The sequence below is a fragment of the Macaca thibetana genome, chromosome 10 (genome assembly GCF_024542745.1).
Source record: "Macaca thibetana thibetana isolate TM-01 chromosome 10, ASM2454274v1, whole genome shotgun sequence".
NCBI lineage: Eukaryota > Metazoa > Chordata > Mammalia > Primates > Cercopithecidae > Macaca > Macaca thibetana.
Genome location: NC_065587.1, coordinates 32365785 through 32388567, shown reverse-complemented (window position 1 = coordinate 32388567; position 22783 = coordinate 32365785). Strand labels below are relative to the sequence as shown.

General features: G+C 45.8%; 3 protein-coding genes across 3 annotated transcripts in view; 1 reads left to right on the top strand and 2 right to left on the bottom strand.

Annotated features, from left to right (window-relative positions):
* The window catches only part of UFD1 (ubiquitin recognition factor in ER associated degradation 1), a 79426-nt gene that overhangs the window by 33338 nt on the left and 23305 nt on the right, over window positions 1-22783 (bottom strand). The gene's annotated exons all lie outside the window — the stretch shown is intronic.
* C10H22orf39 (chromosome 10 C22orf39 homolog) overlaps window positions 1-22783 on the bottom strand; it is an 86863-nt gene that overhangs the window by 43239 nt on the left and 20841 nt on the right. The gene's annotated exons all lie outside the window — the stretch shown is intronic.
* The window catches only part of CDC45 (cell division cycle 45), a 43092-nt gene that overhangs the window by 4239 nt on the left and 16070 nt on the right, over window positions 1-22783 (top strand). Inside the window, exons 6-10 of the mRNA XM_050745445.1 lie at window positions 705-848; window positions 13167-13222; window positions 14826-14874; window positions 16237-16298; window positions 17975-18025. Of these exons, the coding sequence (XP_050601402.1) occupies window positions 705-848; window positions 13167-13222; window positions 14826-14874; window positions 16237-16298; window positions 17975-18025 (362 nt within the window). The remainder of the gene's footprint in view (window positions 1-704; window positions 849-13166; window positions 13223-14825; window positions 14875-16236; window positions 16299-17974; window positions 18026-22783) is intronic.

The following is a 22783-nucleotide window of genomic DNA, read 5'->3' as shown; positions in this document are numbered from 1 at the left end:
TGGCTCAAGCCTGTAATCCCAGCACTTTGGGAGGCCAAGATGGGCGGATCATGAGGTCAGGAGATCGAGACCATCCTGGCTAACCCGGTGAAACCCCGTCTCTACTAAAAAATACAAAAAACTAGCCAGGCGAGGTAGGGGGCGCCTGTAGTCCCAGCTACTTGTGAAGCTGAGGCAGGAGAATGGCGTAAACCCGGGAGGCGGAGCTTGCAGTGAGCTGAGATCTGGCCACTGCACTCCAGCCTGGGTGACAGAGCGAGACTCTGTCTCAAAAAAAAAAAAAAAAAAAAAAAAAACGAAAAATCAGCCTGGAGTTACTTTTAGACAGGAGTTTTAGTCATCTAGGGGTTACACATCTTCATGTCCTTTATCAGAGGCCAAGTTGTGGGGCATTCATTTTATTCATGTATGACATAAGAGGATGCTGTGTTTCTAGACTTAAGTAGACTAGATGGTCCTCAAAGAATTGTTTTCAGATTTTCGTAATTTCTGCATACCACGTATGGTGTAACTCTGGTGCCTCACTGGTAATGAAAACAAGAAAATTCCTTGGAAGCCTGGAACTCTTATTAAATTGGTAGCTATTTGTATGAACAGGAAACTGAGTCAGCTTATTAGGAAATGATAAGATTCTGCAGAAGAACATATTGTGTAGTTTTCCGTAGAAAGAGGAGAGGCTTAATTCCTTTTTGTTTTGAACTTAGATCAAATTACTCATTAAACAAGATGATGACCTTGAAGTTCCCGCCTATGAAGACATCTTCAGGGATGAAGAGGAGGATGAAGAGCATTCAGGAAATGACAGCGATGGGTCAGAGCCTTCTGAGAAGCGCACACGGTTAGAAGAGGTGTGTTTGGGTCTCTCACAGCCATCCCGGAGGAACTTGCACTCCCAGAGGTCAGAGGTCATCCTAAAGGCTGCCAGGCCCAGGTGTAACTGAGGGCAGTGGGAAGTGGAGAAGTTAACAGGCATGGATGCTGACCCTGGGCTCTGCTGTCCCCTGGTTGTGTGGCCTCAGGCAGGTTACTGGACTTCCCTGAATAGTGGCTTATCTGTCCAATAGGATCCTGTCAGATGAAATGAAATTTAGGACAGCTCAGCTCTGCAGCTAGATAGCAAAAAAATAATGTAGAGAAGCAATAAATAGTGCAACTCCCACCCCTTCCTTTCCTACTGTCTTCTAGCATCACTCACTGTGCAGTCACTGCAGAGGAGCAATGTGGGTCTGCATCCCTTGGCCAGGCCCAGTCCCAGACAGTTACTCCAGGGGAGGTATCTTGTATGTACAGATACGAATGGTTTTCACCATGTGGACCTTGGGTCTGAGCTGCTTAGTGATCTGGGGCTGGGCCCAGGGGCCTACCCAACACTATGGCTTCTGCCAGATGTAAAACGATAGGCAGAAGGTGGTGATTCCTATAGCACGGAGGGCCATAGGATGTTTTGAAGATGCCCTCTGGCTCCCGATCTTGGTGTGTGACCTAGAATTTGCCCCCGGAATGTCCTAAGGTCTTCTCTTCATCCTCAGCCTGACATTTCCCAGTAGTGTGCTTTTGGGAAGTCTTTTTGAGCCATATTTGAGACATTCAGGACATTCTCCATTTGAGGAAGGGGCAGTGCCCTTAAAACTGAGGCATGCTTCTCTCTTCTTTCTCACCTTTGTCACCCCTTTCACTAGGTTTGGGTGTCTCATCAGGAATCTCTTGGATCCACTCTTATATTTCCTTACTTCTTGCCCAGCTCTTTGTCTGTTCTATTTTTTGGAAGACTTTTTGGTCTTTATTTTATTTTTTTTCCCTGCAGACAGGGTCTCTCTCTGGCCTCAAACTTCTTGGCTCACTCGATCTTCCCACTTCAGTCTCCCAAGTAGCTGAGACTGTAAGCACATGCCACTACACTCAGCTTGGTTTTTATCTTCTAATCTTTGATTTGTGAGAGGTCTTTCTGTTCTCTGAATTTTTTTATATATAGCATTCTTTTTTTTTTTTTTTTTTTTTTTTTTTGAGACGGAGTCTCACTCTATCGCCCAGGCTGGAGTGCAGTGGCCAGATCTCAGCTCACTACAAGCTCCGCCTCCTGGGTTTACACCATTCTCCTGCCTCAGCCTCACGAGTTGCTAGGACTACAGGCACCCGCCACCTCGCCTGACTAGTTTTTTAGTAGAGACGCGGTTTCACCATGTTAGCCAGGATGGTCTCGATCTTCTGACCTCGTGATCCGCCCGTCTCGGCCTCCCAAAGTGCTGGGATTACAGGCTTGAGCCACCGCGCCCGGCCATAGCATTCTTTTAACTATTGATGAGCTGCATTTCATTGGTTCCCAAATATCAGTGTCTAATGGGATTTTCCCTGGAAACATTCATGTTCTACAGGTAAGTCTTGAAATTTTCCATTCTGACTAATAAACATATTTTTTAAACACTTACTATGTGCCAGGTACCAGTTAGGCCCTGGGGTGCAGGGATGAGAGCAAAGTCCTGCCTTTGCAAAGCTTTCCAGTGGGAGAGACAGATACTGATCATGTAAATGAGCACAATTAGGGAAAGCTTTCGGGTACCAAACGTGAGTTAGCATGGGATGAGCCAGGAGGATTCCTGGGCAGAGCATCCATAGACACTGCGGCTCTGAGGTGGGAAGGAAAGTTTCAAGGAAGGCTCGGCCAGCAGTGCCAAAGGAACAGGCCAATGAGAATAGACCAGTGGGTTTGGCAACAAAGAGAAGGTAGGTTGTCTTGATGAGATGCAAGAAAATATCAGCGTTTCCTTTTACATACTTAACACATCAATTTGGAATCTATGTTTGTAAATGTTTAACATAATATTCATGAAATATAATAGGCATAATTTCCCACCAACTTTTTATTTTGAAGTTTTTTGAAATGTATGCAGTGTTGAAAGGATAGTACGGTGAATATCCATATATCTTCAATCTAGAGTCAACAGTGGATCATGACTGTAGGTGGTCTCAGCTACTTGGGCGGCCAAGGCAGGGGGATTGATCAAGCCCAGGAATTCGAGAACAGCCTGGGCAACATGAAGAGACCTTATCTCAAAAAAAACAAAAACAGTTTTTCACATTTGCTTTCTCTCTACATATTCTTTTTCCTGTATCATTTGAGAATAGGTTGCAGAAACTATGATATTATTTTTTATTTTTTATTTTATTTTTTCTTGAGATGGAGTCTCTGTCACTGAGGCTGGAGTGCAGTGGCACAATCTCGGCTCCCTTCGACCTCTGTCTTCTGGGCTCAAGTGATTCTCCTGCCTCAGCCTCCCAAGTAGCTAGGATTACAGGTGTGCACCTCCACACCCAACCAGAAACCATGATATTCCACACATTCTTTCGTAAGCAGCTCCTAAGAATAAGGACATTCTTCCCCATAAACACAATGCCATTGTCATGCAGAAGAAATGAATAATATGCTAATATCAGGTAATATTCAGCCCATATTCAGGTCTCTTTAATTGTCCTCAAAATATATTTTGCAGCTATTTTTATTTCTGAACTATTCTTCAATCAAGGTTAACACATTTAGCTATTTCTCTTTGCTGTCTTAACCTAGAACTGTACCTTACCTCTTTTTTTTCTTTTGTTTTGTTTTTAATGACACTACAGGCCAGTCATCTTTTCTTTTTTTTTTTTTTTTTTTTTTTTTTTGAGACGGAGTCTCGCTTTGTCGCCCAGGCTGGAGTGCAGTGGCCGGATCTCAGCTCACTGCAAGCTCCGCCTCCCGGGTTTACGCCATTCTCCTGCCTCAGCCTCCCGAGTAGCTGGGACTACAGGCGCCCACCACCTCGCCCGGCTAGTTTTTTGTATTTTTAGTAGAGACGGGGTTTCACCATATTAGCCAGGATGGTCTCGATCTCCTGACCTCGTGATCCGCCCGTCTCGGCCTCCCAAAGTGCTGGGATTACAGGCTTGAGCCACCGCGCCCGGCCGCCAGTCATCTTTTCTAATATTTACTACTACTTGTTTCTTCCTGGAGTACTTTAACTTGCTTCTCTATCCCTGCATTTTCTATGATCTGTAAATTAGGTCTAGAGCCTTGATTTTAATAACATTAAGCATTCTTGAGAAGAATACTTTTTATATAATTAAAACCTGTGCATGATTTATAACTAAGTATGTGTATATTAGAGGTATATTCTTAGAAATTTTTTTACCGGCCTGACATGGTGACTCAAGCCTGTAATACCAGCATTTTGGGAGGCCGAGGCGGGCAGATCACCTGAGGTCAGGAGTTTGAGACCAGCCTGACTAACATGGAAAAACCCCGTCTCTACTAAAAATACAAAAATTAGCCAGGAGCAATGGCAGATGCCGGTAATGCCAGCTACTCGAGAGGCTGAGGCAGGAGAATTGCTTGAACCCAGGAGGCGGAGGTTGCAGGCCGAGTGGTGAAGGCCAAGATCGTGCCACTGCACTCCAGCCTGGGCAACAGAGTAATACTCTTGTCTCAAAAAAAAAAAAGAAAGAAAGAAATATTTTTACCAGACTAGACAATACAGCAAGACATGGTCTCTACAAAAAATAAAATAAAATAAAAATTAGCCAGGCATGATGGCATGGTCTCATAGGCCCAGCTACTTGGGAGGCTAGAGTGGGAAAATGCCTTGAGCCCAGGAGGTTGGTTGAGGCTACAGTGATCCATGATCGCATCATTGCACTCCAGCCTGGGCAACAGAGCAGGACCTCATCTCTTAAAAAAAAAAAGAATGAGGCCGGGCGCGGTGGCTCAAGCCTGTAATCCCAGCACTTTGGGAGGCCGAGACGGGCGGATCACGAGGTCAGGAGATCGAGACCATCCTGGCTAACACGGTGAAACCCCGTCTCTACTAAAAAATACAAAAAACTAGCCGGGTGAGGTGGCGGGTGCCTGTAGTCCCAGCTACTCCGGAGGCTGAGGCAGGAGAATGGCTTGAACCCAGGAGGCGGAGCTTGCAGTGAGCTGAGATCCGGCCACTGCACTCCAGCCTGGGCGACAGCGAGACTCCGTCTCAAAAAAACAAACAAACAAAAGAATGAAATATTTTTATTAATAGGGGTGCACATTCAAAGAGGTTTAGAGACAATAGTTTACAAATAATCGTTTTAAAGAGTTTTCCTATAGGTCAGGCGTGGTGGCTCACACCTGTAATCCCAGCGCTTTGGGAGGCTGAGGCAGGCGGATCATGAGGTCAGGATATCGAGACCATCCTGGCTAACACAGTGAAACCCCATCTCTATTAAAAATACAAAAAATCACCCAGGCCTGTTGGCCGGTGCCTGTAGTCCCAGCTACTCGGGAGGCTGAGGCAGGAGGATGGCGTGAATCTGGGAGGTGGAGCTTGCAGTGAGCTGAGATTGCGCCACTGCACTCCAGCCTCGGCAACAGAGTGAGACTCTGTCTCAAAAAAAAGAAAAAGAGTTCTGTTATAAAGAAAAGAGGAGACATGAGGTCAAGAATCATTTTTGCTTGTCTTTTAAAGGTGGGATGTTAGAGCTGGACCTCAGCAGAGATGAGATTCCACTATAAAAATAACCGTAATTATACTTCTTCTACAGGTGCTATGATATCCTGGTTCAGGTCACAGGTTTCACATTTTGTATCTGTTATAACAGCTTTGTGACCGTAGTCAAGTGACTTAACCTCTATGTGCCATTGTAAAATGAAGAGAATAACTGGACTTACTTCTTTTGGTTCCTACTGATGTTTAACAAATTACTCCAGAACCTAGCAGCTTAAAACAACCTTTTCCTTATGCTCATGGATTCTGTAGGTTAGCAATTTGGGCAGAGCCCAGCAAGGTTGACATCTTTTTGCTCTGTGATATCTGGGCCCTCAGGTGGGGACTCAATGGCTAATAACTGGAAGCATGGCTCAGATACCTGCTGGGATGGCTCCAAACCAGGACTGCTGAGCCAAGCACCTGCAGAGTCTCTCCATTGCATGTGGCTTCCTTACAACATGACTGCTCAGGCTTCCAGTATGAATATTCCAGTCACTGGGCAGCCACTGCATGGCTCTCCCAACCAGCTTTAGAGTACCTCAGCAGCCTGTACCCACAACGGAGGGGACAAGACCCCACCATGCATTGTGAGAGGGTCAAAGAAATCTCAGGCTATGGGAATTTTGTTACTTTATTGACGCATAATGTCTACACAATTCACTAGGTAGTCCAATTCAATGAGATTTAACAAATGTGTAAAGATGCAACCACCATCCCACTGTGATAGAGAACAATTCCATTACCCACAAAAAGTTTCCTCACCAGGACCATGACTTTTTTTTAATTAAAGTTTTTCTTTTGAGATAATTATAGATTCACATGTAGTTGTAAGAAGTAATATAGAAAGATCACGTATAGGCCGGGCACGGTGGCTCACGCCTGTAATCCCAGCACTTTGGGAAGCTGAGGCGGGCGGATTACGAGGTCAGGCGATCGAGACCATCCTGGCTAACATGGTGAAACCCCATCTCTACTAAAAATACAAAAAAAAATTAGCCGGGCCTGGTGGCGGGCGCCTGTAGTCCCAGCTACTCGGGAGGCTGAGGCAGGAGAATGGCCTGAACCCAGGAGGCGGAGCTTGTAGTGAGCCGAGATTGCGCCACTGCACTCCAGCCTGGGCAAAAGAGCGAGACTGTCTCAAAAAAAAAAAGAAAGATCACTTATATACTTTGTCCAGCTTCCCCAAATGGTAACATCCTGTAGTATAATATCACAGTCAGGATGGGAGGCTGAGGCAGGCCAATCGCTTGAGCCCAGGAGTTTGAGACTAGCCTGGGCAACATGGCAAAACCCTGTCTCTACAAAAACTACAAAAATTAGCCAGGTGTGGTGGTGCACTCCTATGGTCCCAGCTACTCAGGAGGCTGAGGTGGGAGAATCACCTGAGCCCAGTAAGTCAGGCTGCAGTGAGCTGTGAGCGCACGACTGCATTCCAGCCTGGGCAACAGTGTGAGACTATCTCTAAAGAAAAAGCCTCCTCTCTAAATTTATAAATCATGTGATTTTTCAGTTGGCACTCTAAAGGTTAGAAATTACTGTGAAAGTTCTGCCAGAAACTGAATATGTCTATTCCATTTATGCATTCAGAAACTGCCAAAATAACCCATGTGTATTGCTCAAAAAAAAAAAGATACAGAACATTTCTATCACTGTAAGGATCTCTCTATTGCCCTTTTCTAGCCACACCCACTTGTCTGCTGCCTGGTAACCACTAGCAAGCTCCATTTCTGTAATTTCATTTCAACAATATTATGAAAATGGAAATGGAATTATACAGTATGTAGCCTTTTGGGATTGGCTTTTTTTCACTCTGCATAGTTCTTGGAGATTCATCCACATTTGCTTGTATCAATGGCTTATTCCTTTTTTCGTCCATCAGCATTGTGCAGTTTTCAGTGTATAAATTCTTTGTGTTTTGTTAGATTTATACCTACATAAAAACATAAACAACTTTTTTTATTTCTGCATACTAGCCATAAATATATGGACACCAAAATTTAAAATACAGTATCATTTGCAGTCACTCAAAAAAATGCATAGTCTGCTGTTGTTAGGTAGAGTGTTTTAGAAATGTCACTTACATGGTGAGAGTTGATGGTGGTGTTGAGTTCTATTTGCTTGCTGCTTTTCTGGTTAGTAATACTTTCAACTCTTCAGAAAGGGGCATTGAAGACCCCAACTGTGATTATAGATTTATTTGTTTCTCCTTTCAGTTCTATCACTTTTTACTTCATGTATTTATAGCTGTCTTGTGCACACACATTTAGGATTGTTGTGTCCTTTTGGTGGATTGACCCTTTTATTCACTTAGTGTCCCACTCTGTCTCTGGTAATTTGTTTTGCTCTGAAGTATGATTTATCTGATATTAATATTGCCACTCCTGCTTTCCTTTGATTAATGTTTGCATGATATATCTTTTCACATTCTTTAGTTTCATTCTGCCTATATTACATTTGTAGTGAATTTTTTAAAACAGCATATAGTTGGGTCGTATTTTTAAATCATGGTTTCTTTGTTTTTTTTGTTTTTTTTTTTGAGACGGAGTCTCGCTCTGTTGCCCAGGCTGGAGTGCAGTGGCCGTATCTCAGCTCACTGCAAGCTCCGCCTCCCGGGTTCATGCCATTCTCCTGCCTCAGCCTCCCGAGTAGCTGGGACTACAGGCGCCCGCCACCTCACCCAGCTAGTTTTTTGTATTTTTTAGTAGACGGGGTTTCACCATGTTAGCCAGGATGGCCTCGATCTCCTGACCTCGTGATCCGCCCGTCTCAGCCTCTCAAAGTGCTGGGATTACAGGCTTGAGCCACCGCGCCCAGCTAAATCATGTTTTTTAAAGCCATTCTCTATGTTTCAATTGATAAACTTAGCTCACTTACATGTATTTTAATTATTGACATGTTAGGGCTTAAGTCTGACATTTTATTTTCTGTTTCCTGGTCTCTGTTTTTTAAATTCTGTTTTCTTTCTTTTCTTTTTTGTTTATTTATTTATTTATTTTTTGAGATGGAGTTTCACTCATCACCCAGGCTGGAGTGCAATGGCGCGATCTTGGCTCACTGCAGCCTCCGCCTCCCAGGTTCAAGCAATTCTCCTGCCTCAGCCTCCTGAGTAGCTGGGACTACAGGCGCCCACCACCTCGCCCGGCTAGTTTTTTGTATTTTTGTAGTAGAGACGAGGTTTCACCGGGTTAGCCAGGATGGTCTCGATCTCCTGACCTCGTGATCCGCCCGTCTCAGCCTCTCAAAGTGCTGGGATTACAGGCTTGAGCCACCGCGCCCAGCTAAATCATGTTTTTTAAAGCCATTTTCTATGTTTCAATTGATAAACTTAGCTCACTTACATGTATTTTGATTTTTGACATGTTAGGGCTTAAGTCTGACATTTTATTTTCTGTTTCCTGGTCTCTGTTTTTTTAATTCTGTTTTCTTTCTTTTTCTTTTTCTTTTTTATTTATTTATTTATTTATTTTTTGAGATGGAGTTTCACTCATCACCCAGGCTGGAGTGCAATGGCACGATCTTGGCTCCCTGCAGCCTCCGCCTCCCAGGTTCAAGTGATTCTCCTGCCTCAGCCTCCCGAGTAGCTGGAATTACAGACGCCCACCACCACGCTCGGCTAATTTTTTGTAATTTTAGTAGAGATGGGGTTTCACCTTGTTGGGCAGGCTGGCCTCGAACTCCTGACCTCAGGTGATCCGCCCACCTCAGCCTCCCAAAGTGCTGGGATTACAGGTGTGAGCCACTGCGCCCAGCCTGTTTTATTTCTTTTTCTTTCCTGTAGTGTTTGTGAGTATATCTCCTTGTATAGATTTTTTAGTGGTTCTTTCAGGTGATTATGTTACGTATCCATAACTTATCACAGTCTACTGGTATCATCATTTTACCAGTTGAGTCATACGTAGAAATCTTACCTTCTTTTTTTTTTTTTTCTGAGCTGGAGTCTCACTTTGTCACCTAGGCTGGTGTGCAGTGTGCAGTGGCACAATCTCAGCTTACTAAAACCTCCACCTCTTGGATTCAAGCAATACTCCTGCCTCAGCCTCCCAACTAGCTGGGCCCCCAGGTGTGCGCCACCATGCCCAGCTAGTTTTTGTATTTTAGTAGAGATGGGTTTCACTATGTTGGCCAGGTTCATCTCAAACTCCTGACCTCAGGTGATCCACCTGCCTCAGCCTCCCAAAGTGTGGAATTATAGGCATGAGCCACCATGCCTGGCCTTCTCTTAATGTCCTTTACTCTGCCCCATTTATAATATAATTTTCTTAAATATTTCCTTCACATATACAGTGTTATAATATTTGCTTTAGTAATCAAGCATAATTACAAACTCAAAAGGATAAGGAAAACCTATTGTATTTACCTCATTTTTGCTTATTGTATTTTTTTCTTCCTTTCCAGTGTTCCAAGGTTTCTTTTCCATTTTGTTTCTATTTAAGAGTCTCCTTTAATCGTTCCTTTGGGGGAGAGCTGCTGGAGATAAATTCCCTTAGTTTTCCATCTTTGAGAATTTCTTGTTTTTTTTTTTTTTTTTATATATTCCAAAAAGATACTTTTACTGGATATAGAATTCTGGGTTAATACTTATTTTCTTTCAGCATTTGGAAAATACTGTGCCACTGTCTGTGGCTGCCATGGTTTCTCATGAGAAATCCTCTGTCATTCATGCTTTTTCCGTGTCATTAAAGTCTATTTTTCTTTGGCTGTTTTTGAGATATTTTGGTTTTGTTTGTGTGTTCAGAGTTTTAATTAGGATGTTAGGATGTGTCTTGGTGTGGATTTGTGTCTCTCCTATTTGTTTCTTTTATTTTTTTTTTCAGTCTTGCCCTGTCGCCCAGGCTGGAGTGCTGTGGCATGATCTCAGCTCACTGTAACCTCCACTTCCCATTACCCAGCTTCTTGAATCTGTGGGTTTATGTCTTTTTTTTTTTTTTTTTTTTTTTTTTTTGAGGTGGAGTCTCACTCTGTCGCCCAGGCTGGAGGACCTGCAACCTCCGCCTCCTGAGTAGTTGGGATTATAGGCATGTGCCACCATGCCTGGCTACTTTTTTTAGTAGAGGTGAAGTTTTTCCATGTTGGGAGGCTGATCTCAAACTCCTGGCCTCAAGCAATCTGCCCGCCTCGGCCTCCCAAACTGTTGGGATCACAGGCGTGAACCACCACACCCAGCCAGCAGGTTTATGTCTTCTGCCAAATTTTCAGCCATTATTTCTTCAAGTGTGTTTTCGGTGCGCCCTCATTCCCCTCCTTCGGGGCACTGATGACGTAAGTGTTACCTCTTTTGTTGTAGCCCCACATGTCCCAGAGGTTCTAGTTTTTTTGGTCTATTTTTTCTCTGTTGTTCAGACTGGGTAATTTCTGTCTTTCTGCTAGATCACTCATTCTTCCCTCTGTCCCCTTCATTCTGCTCTCGAACCTATTTGCTGAGTTAATATTCCAGTTGTATTTTTCAGTTCTAAACTTTTATATATATATACATATTCTTTCTTTCTTAAACTTTGTTTAGAACACTTGTCTCGTCTTTATTTTTTTTTTATTTTTTTTTAAAACGGAGTCTCGCTTTGTTGCCCAGGCTGGAGTGCAGTGGCATGATCTTGGCTCACTGCAACCTCCGCTTCCCGGGTTCAAGCGATTCTCCTGCCTCAGCCTCCTGAGTAGCTGGGATTACAGGCATGCACCACCACGCCCAGCTAATTTTTGTATTTTTAGTAGAGACGGGGTTTTGCCATGTTGGTCAGGCTGGTCTCAAACTCCTGACCTTGTGATCCACCCGCCTCAGCCTCCCAAAGTGCTGGGATTACAGGCGTGAGCCACCACGCCCGGCCCCTTGTCTCTTCTTTAGATCTCTTATTTCTTGCTGAGGCTTCCCGGCTTTCATTTGTTTCAATCGTTTGTCATTGCTCGTTGAAGCATTTTTATGATGGTTGCTTTAAAATCTTGGGCAGATAATTCTAACAACTCTGTCATGTCATCATCTTGATGTTGGCATAGGTGGGTTGTCTTTTTTCATTCATTTTGAGATCATCCTAGTTCTTGGTATGATGAGTGATTTTCAAATGAAACCGGGAGATTTTTGTATTATGTGATGAGATTTCATGTCTTCTTTAAGTGTTCTGTTTTAGTTGGCTTTCTCTGACACAGCTCTGGCAAGGAGAGTGAGTGATGCCAGGTAGAGATAAAAGTTCAGGTTCCCCATGATGTCTATCACCTGGGGCAGTGAAGGTCCAGGCTTCCCACTTTGCTGCCTCTGATACCCTCCTAGCAGGGAGGGGAGGAATTTCTCATTACTGGAAGGTGGGGGTGGAAGTCTAGGTTCTCCCACCATTGGTTCTCCCACCCAGAGGTGGGTTATGGACTTGTGACCAACCAGCAGAGGTGGCAGTCTCAGTTCCCTCCTTGGCCTCTCTGATACCACCAGACAGAAGGATTTGGGTGCCTTGCTACAGCTTCGCAAGGATGGGAGCCTAGGCTCCCACTAGACCTTTGCCGGGGTGGATATGGATGTTCTTGGTGGTGTTGGCTAGAGTAGATGGGCTATTGCCTAAAAACTTTCTGTCTTGGGAGGCTGCTCCTTCCCAGTCCTTTGACTAGACAGAGCAGCTTTTGTGGGGTTTTTTTGTTTTGTTTTATTTTTTTGTCTGCACCTGTTGGTGTTTCTAGGTTGCTGGCTTTTCAGCTCCAAGTCTGGCATGTATGAGCCAGAAGGAAAACTCAAGGAACGCTGTGTTGTTCCTCATGTCCCAGCGTCCCTAACTGCTCTGCCTTCACCTCTACCTTTCGGAGTCTTACTTTGGTTTTTTTGTTTGTTTGTATGTTTTTGAGGCAGAGTCTCGCTCGGTTGCCCAGGCTGGATTGCAGTGGCACAATCTTGGCTCACTGCTACCTCCACCTCCTGGGTTCAGGCAGTTCTCCTCAGCCTCCCAAGTAGCTAGGATTACAGGCATGTGCCACCACGCTCGGCTAATTTTTGTGTTTTAAGTAGAGGCGGGGTTTTACCATGTTCGCCGGGCTGGTCTTTAACTCCTGACCTCATGTGATCCGCCTGCCTCTGTCTCCCAAAGTGCTGGGATTACAGGCGTGAGCCACTGCGCCCAGCCTTACTTTGTTTGATCTATGATGTCGAAGGGTTTTCGATATATTTAATGAATGTATGGGGAAAAATATATCTACTCCCTCTTCTGAGAAGCAGGAGTCTCGGGACCATGGATTTCTAAACCTACCACGTTATTCAATGCCTTTGTTTTGAAGATTAAATGAGGTTGTGCCTGTAACATTAGAGTAGTTCCTAACGCATGGTAGAATATAAGAAATGTTAGCTCTCGTCCTTCCAGATGTGGAAGCTGGTACAGAGTGGGTGTGAGCTTACCTTAGATCCCATAGTGCTGTATTCATCCAGCTAGGGTGGATGAACACAGTTTTGCCTGGAGCAGGTGCTTAGGAACCCCCCACTCTTTTTGCTCACAGTGTCTGGAGAGCTGGGAGCCAGAAGGGGTCGCAGTCATCCCTTGCCTCCATGCTTCTCTTCTGTAGGAACAGGCTGTGCTCGGGGCACTGGTGTGTGACCATGTTCTCTCTCAGGGGTCTGGGCCTACTGACTTCTGCCAAATTGGAACCTTCTCAGGCTGTGGGGAAAAATTCCTGGTGCATTTGCCCCACCTTTTGTTCTCTTTGTCCCTGTATCAGGAGATAGTGGAGGAAACCATGCGGAGGAGGCAGCGGCGAGAGTGGGAGGCCCGCAGGTGAGTCTGCGCTTCCAGCTGCTCCCAGCACCAGGAGCCCACTTGCCTGGTGCTCTGTGGTGCCACCCATACCTCTCACTTTCTGTCTCAGGATAATTCATTCAGTTTAGAACCTTTGGGCAGTGGTTCTGAGAGTGAACCTGTGGCCGCTGCATTGGAGAAGAGCTCCAGGCTGTTCCCCGGTCCTATGAGTGACAGGACAGCCCCAAGGTCTCCCAGGTACATGCCATCCATTAGAGACCATGGCCTCGGCTCTTTATTTTTATTGAGTTTTTCCAGTGTAGATACTTTGATTTACAAATTATTTATAAGAAGTGCTCAAAAATTAAAATATTGGAAAGGTTATTCTAGCTTGAAGTGAGCATGCAGCAGTGCCCTTGAGGTGGGTCCTGGGGGAAGCCCTTGCTGGATCTGTCATGGAAGGTTTCCCAGGCCATCCAGCTGATATTCCCCCCGTTTCAGCTGAGGGCATGCACTCCTGCCACTGCCACAGGAGGAAGGCTGCCCCCTCGGATAAGGACAATATAGGACAGGTGTGGTGGCTCACGCCTGTATTCCCAACACTTTGGGAGGCCCAGGCAGGAGAACACAGGAGAGTTCGAGGCTGCAGTGAACTATGATTGTGCCATTGCACTCCAGCCTGGGTGACAGAGCAAGACTTTGTCTCTACAAACAAACCAAAAAAGGATAATATAAAACCATTTCAGGAAGCATAAGGAAAGAAAAGTGAAAATAATCCATAATCACACTTTCTAATTCAAAGAGATTCTGGGTTTGGATTTCTATTCTTGGGTTATACATACTTGTGCATATTTTACATGATATACATCTGATTTTGCATCTTTCTACTTAATATAGCCATTTAAAATAGTTCTGAATAGGCTTTCTAAACAGCATAGGACTTAATTGGCAATTTCCCTTTTTGAAATGTAGGTTACTTCCAGTAGTTTGCCATTATAAATAAGGCTTCAGTGAATTACTTTGTGCACACAGCAAGTTTTGTCTTGCTTTTTCGTTTGAATTGTAATTATGGGACAATTTCTCTGAATTGGAATTCTGGAACTATACCACTTTACATCATACATTGCCACTGGCAGTTTGTGTTAATTTCCCAATGTTACACATATACATTCTGCTAGAGTCAATAAGTGGCCAGATGTGGTGGCTCATGCCTATAATCCCAATACTTTGGGAAGCCAAGGTGGGGGGATTGCTTGAGCCCAGGAGTTTGAGACCGACCTGGACAACATAGTGAGACTTTGTCTCTATTAAAAAAAATTTTTTTTAAATTAGCTGGGTGTAGTGGCACATGCCTGTAACCCCATCTACTTAGGAACTTAGGAGGCTGAGTTAGGAGGATCACTTGAGCCCAGGATGTCAGGGCTGCAGTGAGCTGTGATCACACCACTGCAATTCAGCCTGGGAGACAGAGCAAGAACCTGTCTCAATGAAAAAGAAAAAACTAAGTCAATATGTGAAAACAAATAGTACCATGATTTAATTTGCATTTCATTGAATACTGTCAAGTTTAGCATTTTTCCAAAATATTTGGCTTCCTGTACTGCTGCTTCTTGTTGAAGACCTGCATTTTATGTCATTACAGAAGAGACATCCTCTTTGACTACGAACAGTATGAGTATCATGGGACATCGGTAAGTACTAATAGGTGCAACTCACTATAAAGTTCTGACTCCAGGGGTCAGTGTCCTCAAATGTGAAGAAGAAACACAGATTTTAGAGCCATAAAAGCCTGGTTTGAATCTGAGCTCCATGCCTTCCCCGTGTGACCTTGGGCAGCTGTTGCAAGCTCTCTGAGCCTTAAACGCCTCCTCCTCTGTAAAGAGAATAATCCTCATTTCAGAGGTAATTATTAAGATGATTGTTTGCACCCAATAGGTGATCAAAGAAGAGCAGCGTTTATTTTTGCTTATCATCAAAAATACAGAATGAGTTTGTACCAGTCTCTGTGCGAGAAGATAAAACGCTATAGACTTCTAACAGTACATCAGTGTGTGTCTTTTATAAAACACAATTTAGTGTGGAAAACCTACTATGTTGATAGTGTTGAGCAGAGCTCAAGGCCTTAAGGAGCCCTAAAAAATCAGTTTCAATAAAACATCCTGTATTTAGTGTTAGAATTTAATGCTGGGACTTTGAACTCTGACACCGTATTTCCAGTGTCCCTTCTATTGTCAAGGTTCCATTGTCCTTTGAAGGATCATCCTTTGCTGTCTCTGCTCAGTCCTTGCACATGGAAAATTCTAAGCAGTTGGTGGGGAGGGTGTTGATGCTAGCTTAGAGAAAATACCTCCCTCCAGATACATGGGGCAAATTCCCTTGGAAATTCTCTCCCTGGAGGAAGCCCACATCTCACGACAAAGGGGATCTTAGGGTCTTCTGGTCAGACACCAGTCTTCCTCGAGGTCTTACCAAATAGAGACCCTCTGTTTATGGAAGTTAAATGTTCCGATGTGGACAGCCCTGCTGGAAAGACCCTCCTCACAAGAGGTCCTGAGGCCCCTCCCTCTTTAATATTCAAATAATTGGACCCAGGGCTCTGCCTGACCTAGCCTTTCTGGGAATGTGTTTGAGGACGCCAGCCAAGCAGGAGGAGTGTGCGGACGCAGAGCCAGGCAAACGATGGGATCTTCTGACTTTCAGGATTCAGTGCCTGCCTCAGGCATCACTGAGGAACCCAGGGAGATGCAAAGAGGCCCCAGCCAGTGCTATACCTGAGCTGCCCCTACAAAGTGAATTCTACCCTTGCTACAGGATAAAATACACAGACAGTAATGATTTTAGCTAGCAAAGGAGTTACTTTCAGTCCTCTTCTCAGTTTAGCGTGTACTCATCCCACATGTCGGGCTGGAATCCACCCACATTCCCTGGCCAGGCAGACCCTCCATCCGCAGGCGTTTGCCAGGGCCCTTCTGGCTCAGGTCCAGCCTGGCCTCATGGCCCAGCCCCAGCACATGCCCCTCCCATGAGCCTTAGACTTCTCTGCTTCCTTGCAGTCAGCCATGGTGATGTTTGAGCTGGCATGGATGCTGTCCAAGGACCTGAATGACATGCTGTGGTACGTAGCCCCTGCGGCAGCTGTGTGAGAGTGTTTGTTGCCTTGGTCAGTGCCACATAAGCAGCTCTGTCCTCCCACAGGGAGGGCACTTCCTCTGTCCCCACCAGGAGTGTCAGACACAGCCCCTTTCTGGGAATGTGTGTGATTCTGGTCTTCCTAACTGAAGCTCTGGGAGCTTCACACAAACATGGGACTTGGAGTGTCGGAGAATGCAGAGGAAGAGGATACAGTACAGCTTCACCCTCCCCATTCCTGCTGCTCAGCCTGTGCTCAGTAAATTCAAGTGACAGGAGGAGTGTGAGGTTTGAAGGAGGCAGCCTTTGCAGTGGCTCACATCCTAATCTTACATCCATAATCCCAGTACTTTGGGAGGTCAAGACAGGAGCATCACTTGAGTGCAGGAGTTTGAGACTATCCTGGGCAATGAAGTGAAACCCTGTCTCAAAAAAAGAAAAAACTGTCCGGGCGTGGTGGCTCACCCCTCTAATCCCAACACTTTGGAAGGCCAAGGCAGGTGGATCACCTGAGGTCAGGAATTCGAGACCAGCCTGGCCAATATGGTAAAACCCTGTCTCTACCAAAAATAGAAGAAAAAAAAAAATTAGCCGGGCGTGGTGGTGGATGCCCACAATCTCAGCTACTCAGGCGGCTGAAGTAGGAGAATCACTTGAATCCGGAAAGCAGAGGTTGTAGTGAGCTGAGACTGGGCCATTACACTCCAGCCTGGGCAACAAGAATGAAACTGTCTCAAAAATTAGCTGAGTGTGGTAGTGTGTACCTGTAGTCCAAGCTGCTCAGGAGGCTGAGGCAGGAAGATTGCCTGAACCCAGAAGTTCAAGGCTGCAATAAGCTACAATTGTGTCACTGTAGTCCAGCCTGGGTGACAAAGTGAGATGCTGTCTCTAAAAAAGGAGGCAGCTCTTGCTAGGCATCCTTGCAGCCCTGGCACACGGTGGCAAAATTTGATGTAGGAAGAACCATCCCTCCTCTGAGTCCACTGTGCAGGCTGCATCTGGCATGACTGAGCACAGTGGGGCCCAGTCACTCTTGCCGTGGGCTGGCCATCATGTTGGGGAAGCCAGGCCTTGCCTGGGTCTCATAGGTAAAAGATGAGCCTGAAGACAAGAGCCTTGAAGCTCTCCAGAGGCCTAAACACTGCTACTCTACATCCTGCTACTTTAAGCTGTAGGATGAGTAGATGTGAACACAACTAGGGTCCCCTGTGCTGGGGGCAGGTGACATGAGGGACTCAGAGAGATGAAGTGATACCAGGGTCACCAACAACTCAGCACAGGCCTCTGCCATGGTCCTACATCAACTCCACTCTGAGTGTTGGGGTCAGGAGCGCAGGACAAGAGCAGAGCATGGCCTGGGAGTGGACAGGAGTGCTGACTCCTGTTACAGCTGCCATGACTGCCCTAGGAGGTTTTCCTCCTCTGAGTACTTAAAGCTCCCACAGTGGCAGACACTGCACTGCGAGGCCCCAGTTACCCGTCTAATCTCTTCACCTCAAGGAGAGAGGCCACCTGACTGAGGCAAGCCAGGGTCTGGCCCCACTGGCAGGACATTCCCCAGAGTGCTGAGCTTGGGCCCGTTCCATCATCTTACTCCATCCCCCAGGCCTCATGGAGTCCAGGTGGGCTATAGGCCGTCTCCACTGCCTTCTCTTCCTCCAGGTGGGCCATCGTTGGACTAACGGACCAGTGGGTTCAAGACAAGATCACTCAGTAAGGACACACTCCCTTGCCTTGCAGGGTCAGCCCTGTGCTGTGGCCAGGTGCACAGCCTGACCATAGCCACTAAGTTTTTAGCAGGGTCTCTGTAGGGTCCTATTGAGAAGTGAGGACTGGTCCTCCTCCTTGGGCCCAGGCATTTGTCACTGAGGAAGGGCTAACTAAGTACCAACCAAGTGACCATGGCCTTGTGTGGCCTCTTCATCTTGCAGGTAGAGCCAGCCTCCCCAGTTATCTCGCAGTGCCCTGCTTGTGCTCGGTGCTATGGGCAGGGCCAGGCTTAGAGACAGGTGCTAAGGTGTGGCCCTTGCGGTAGGTTGGGGTTGGGGGAAGACAACACAGGAGCAGGTTGGGGGCGGGATGAGAGACCCTAGTGAAGACCCTGAGAATCTTGCCAAGGATAGGGGTTTGACCCCAAAGGTAAGGGGAAGGCTCCAGAGGATTTTAAGGGGTCTGGTGTGAAGCAGAACCCCTTTTTGCCCTCAGTGGTGGGCTCCCCATCTCATAGACTGACGGTGAGCTGCAAGGCTGCCTCAGAATGCAGATGTTGTGGGGTGAAGTGGGGGTCGGCTGCTTCTTTCATCCCCGCTAATGCACGAAGTGGGCCATCCTTCTCTAGTGGCCATCAGGCAAAACCTCTTAGGGATTGGCATGGACCTAGACCCCAACATGCTGGCCCTCTCCTAGGGGACCCATGTAGATGTCCCCAAGCTATCACCTGGCACAGCCCTAGGCACAGCCTCCAGTTGGGCGCTGGTCTCCTCATGCAGTTTGAGTAGGCCCCATGCCACTATTTCCTGCCTCCCCAGCCCTGCCCCTGTCTGGGTCCTGCAATGAGGCCCACAAGGCAGGAGAAGCCTAAGTTTCAGGCCTGGGGCTGCTGCTTGGACAGGTCACCTTGGCACAGCCCACTGCCTTGTTGGGCCTCAGTCCCTTCCTGTGTTAAGAGTAGCATGGAATCTGTGCACAGATAATGTAGGGGCTAGAAACACCATGGTGCATGCACTGATAGGCACTGTTCCTGGTCTGTAGCAGTCTGTCAGGTGAGGCCCCACGGTCACTGTCCTGGTTGGTGGCCCTTTGGAACCTAGAGTGGCGTCTTCCTGCTCTCATTGTGCTCAGTGGCACTTCCTGTACAGGATCTGTACCTGAAACTGTCCCTATAAACTTTACGAAATTAATGAGGGCAGGGGGAAGGGAGAACTGAAAATGCTTCCTTCTCCTTACTCAGTGCCCTGCAATCATGAAACTCTTCCTCTGCTGCAAACTCTGCTATCTCAGTGTAACAGGTCTGTTACTGCACAGACCTGTTGCGCAGTATGGACCTCCTGGTCCTATAACACATTTTGGAGGCCGAGCGCGGCGGCTCACCCCTGTAATCCCAGCACTTTGGGAGGCAGAGGTGAGTGGATCACCTGAGGTCAGGAGTTCGAGACCAGACTGGCCAACATGGTGAAACACCGTCTCTACTAAAAATAGAAAAATTAGCTGGGCATGATGGCACATACCTGTATTGTAGTCCCAGCTACTCGGGAGGGTGAGGCAGAAGAATCGCTTGAACCCAGGAAGCGGAGGCTGCAGTGAGCCGAAATCATGCCACTGCACTCCAGCCTGGGCAACAGAACAAGACTCCGTCTGAAAAAAAACCAAACCAAAACAAACAAAAAATTTTGGAGAGCCTACCTGAAGCCCCTTATGGGTATTTGCCGTGGCTAGGTGCCCCTTCGCTGTTCGGTGGGCAGGACCCAGAGACAGCCCAAGGGGCCACTGGGCTCATTGAAATATGGGCTGTCACTGGTGCCCTGCCTGTTGACGGGGCAGTGTCAACCTTTGATGCATAAACTGCTCGCAGCAAAGACAGTTTCTGGTTTTGAAAGGCATTTTAGGAAAGTTTTCTCCATGCAACCGGCACCCCCTTTCTCTTCTGATTTGCTGGCCTCCTTGGAGATCTTGTGGCCTCCTTGGAATCTTGTGGCATATTATAACCCTTTCTTAATTGGAAATGACCCAGACACCCAACAAGCATCTAAAATAATTTTAGGATTTTAAGCTACATAGAAAATTTGCCTACAAGCTTTCATAACAATTTACATTTCCTGCATTTTTAAGTTTGCCTAGATTACTTATGAAAACTGAGATACTAGACAAAACTAGTCATCATTTCAAATTATTGTTAACCTTTTTCTTTTTTTGAAATGGGGTCTGTCTCACAGGCTGGAGTGCGTTGGCATAAACAACTCACTGCAGCCTTGACCTCCTGGGATCAAGCAATCCCACCACCTTAGCCTCCCATGTAGCTGGGACTACAGGCGTGTGTCACGATGCCTGGCTAATTTTTTTTATTTTTTTGTAGAGATGGGGTCTTACTTTGTTGCCGAGGCTGGTCTTAAACTCCTAGGCTCAAGCAGTCCTCCCTCAGCTTCCCAAAGTGTTGGGATGACAGATGTGAGTTGCCATGCCTGGCCTTCTTAATCATTTTTATAACCTGTGACCATCAGATGTTCACCTAAGAACCTTAAAGTTAAATGCATATGTATTTTTGCTGACAACTCAGAAGATTCAGCTGTTATCATTAAACCAACAGTATTAATCTTATTTGTCAAAAAATCATACAAAGATCATTCTGGTTTTGGTTAGGTTTATAGTCTTATAACCTTTTATGCAAAGTCCTGACACCCTAAATATCCAGTAGAGACAAATATAAAATCGTTCGGTCAATAAACTCAGAAAAAAGATGTATGCTGATAGTTTTGAAGACATTTCTATTTTTATTTTACCAATGATTGTAAAGCCAGCTTATTTACTAAAGATCATTTAAGTCACATGAACTTGAAAAATGTTTGAACTTATTTACTTTGTTTATGAGCACTCATTTATTTATAAGCCAGTTTGGTGTCGTGTAGACACAACATATAACAAAACACATGTACATACATCTAAATTTATTTTAACCCACATACACACACATACAAAGGTACAGCTTTTACTGCAGAACTCTAGCCATGAGACAGCTCACCAGTTTATAAAAGAGGGTGGATCCAAATTATTTCTGACAAAATTGGAACCATTCACATAAATAAACTTTGTTTATCCCAATAGGTAATTCAATGAAGGCTGTGAACTAAAATTTTGAATAAAGCAGTTTCTATAGCAGTTTGATTTTAAAACTTACCCTTTCTTCTTTTTTCTACTTTCAAGTTTTCAATGATTACATTTTAGCTACAACTGGCTGAGCTGTATAAGCAAAACAAAATCTCCAAGTAGCTCTGAATTAGTAATACCATAAACAGTGAGTCTTATCTCAATACCAGTAGCTTAATAACACCAGATTCAAAGCAGGCAGAAAAGAGACTGGGGTGATGGCTCATGCCTGTAATCCCAGCACTGTGTTGGGGGTAGGAGGATTGCAGGAATCCAGCCTAGGTAACATAGAACCCCTCTCTACAAAAATTAAAAAAAAAATCAACTGGGCATGGTGGTGCACACCTGTGGTCCCAGCTACTTGGGAGGCTGAAGTGGGAAGATTACTTGAGCCTGGGAGGTCAAAGCTGCAGTGAGCTGTGATTGTGCCACTGTCCTCCAGCCTGGGAAACAGAGTGAGACCCTGTTTTAAAAAAAGAAAGCAGACAGAAACTTTCCTCATAGTTTTTCCACAGGAATTCCTTCTTTCTTTTTTTTTTTTTTTTGAGACGGAGTCTCACTCTGTCGCCCAGGCTGGAGCGCAGTGGCCGGATCTCAGCTCACTGCAAGCTCCGCCTCCCGGGTTTGCGCCATTCTCCTGCCTCAGCCTCCTGAGTAGCTGGGACTACAGGCGCCCACCACCTTGCCCGGCTAGTTTTTTGTATTTTTTAGTAGAGACGGGGTTTCACCATGTTAGCCAGGATGGTCTCGATCTCCTGACCTCGTGATCCGCCCGTCTCAGCCTCCCAAAGTGCTGGGATTACAGGCTTGAGCCACCACGCCCGGCCTGGAATTCCTTCTTTTAGTGGGTAAGTTATATATTGCACTAACCTGATGAAGACATATATCTCTTGTCTTCCCAGTTTTACAAGATGCAGCCCAGTGCCCAGCTTGGAGTAACCAAATCAATATTTCTCATTCCAGCTGAGACGATATACACCCAACAAAAATGCAGACACTAATCACTCCACACCCAGATTTGATGTGGCGAGGCTCACACTTGCCCTTGTCAGCCCTCAGCACCTTTGATCTACTCAAAGTTGGGAGGAATTACCTCCAACCAGGAGTTCAGCGGGTGGTCTCTGGGTAAGATGAAAAAGCATATGATCAACCTGAGTTAGGCCTGCTGAGCTTCTGCCATTAATTCCTTCAGGGATCCCTTTCATAAACATAAACATTCATAACAAGACAAAGACAAAAGGCTTTCCGAAATCAAGTTACAAATTTTAGAAGTCAAGAGGATTTCTCCCAAGCAGTTCTTTTTGGTCTCCTTCCAATGTAGAGGAAGTCCCCTCAAACAAGGCCCTTCCTATTACTAGGGAGGGTCTACAAGACCTCAGAGGAGGCCTCAAGACTTCAGAGGGAGCCACAAGACCTCCAAAGGGGCCAGCAAATCAGAGGAGAAAGGGGTGCTGGTTGCATCAAGAAAACTTACCTAAGATGCCTTTCAAAACCAGAAACTTGCTTTGCTGCGAGCAGTCTACGCACCAAAGGCCTGACGTTGCCATGTCAACAGGCAGGGCACCGGCAGCACCCAAAGTTCAGTGGAACCCAGGGGCCACTTGGGCTTTG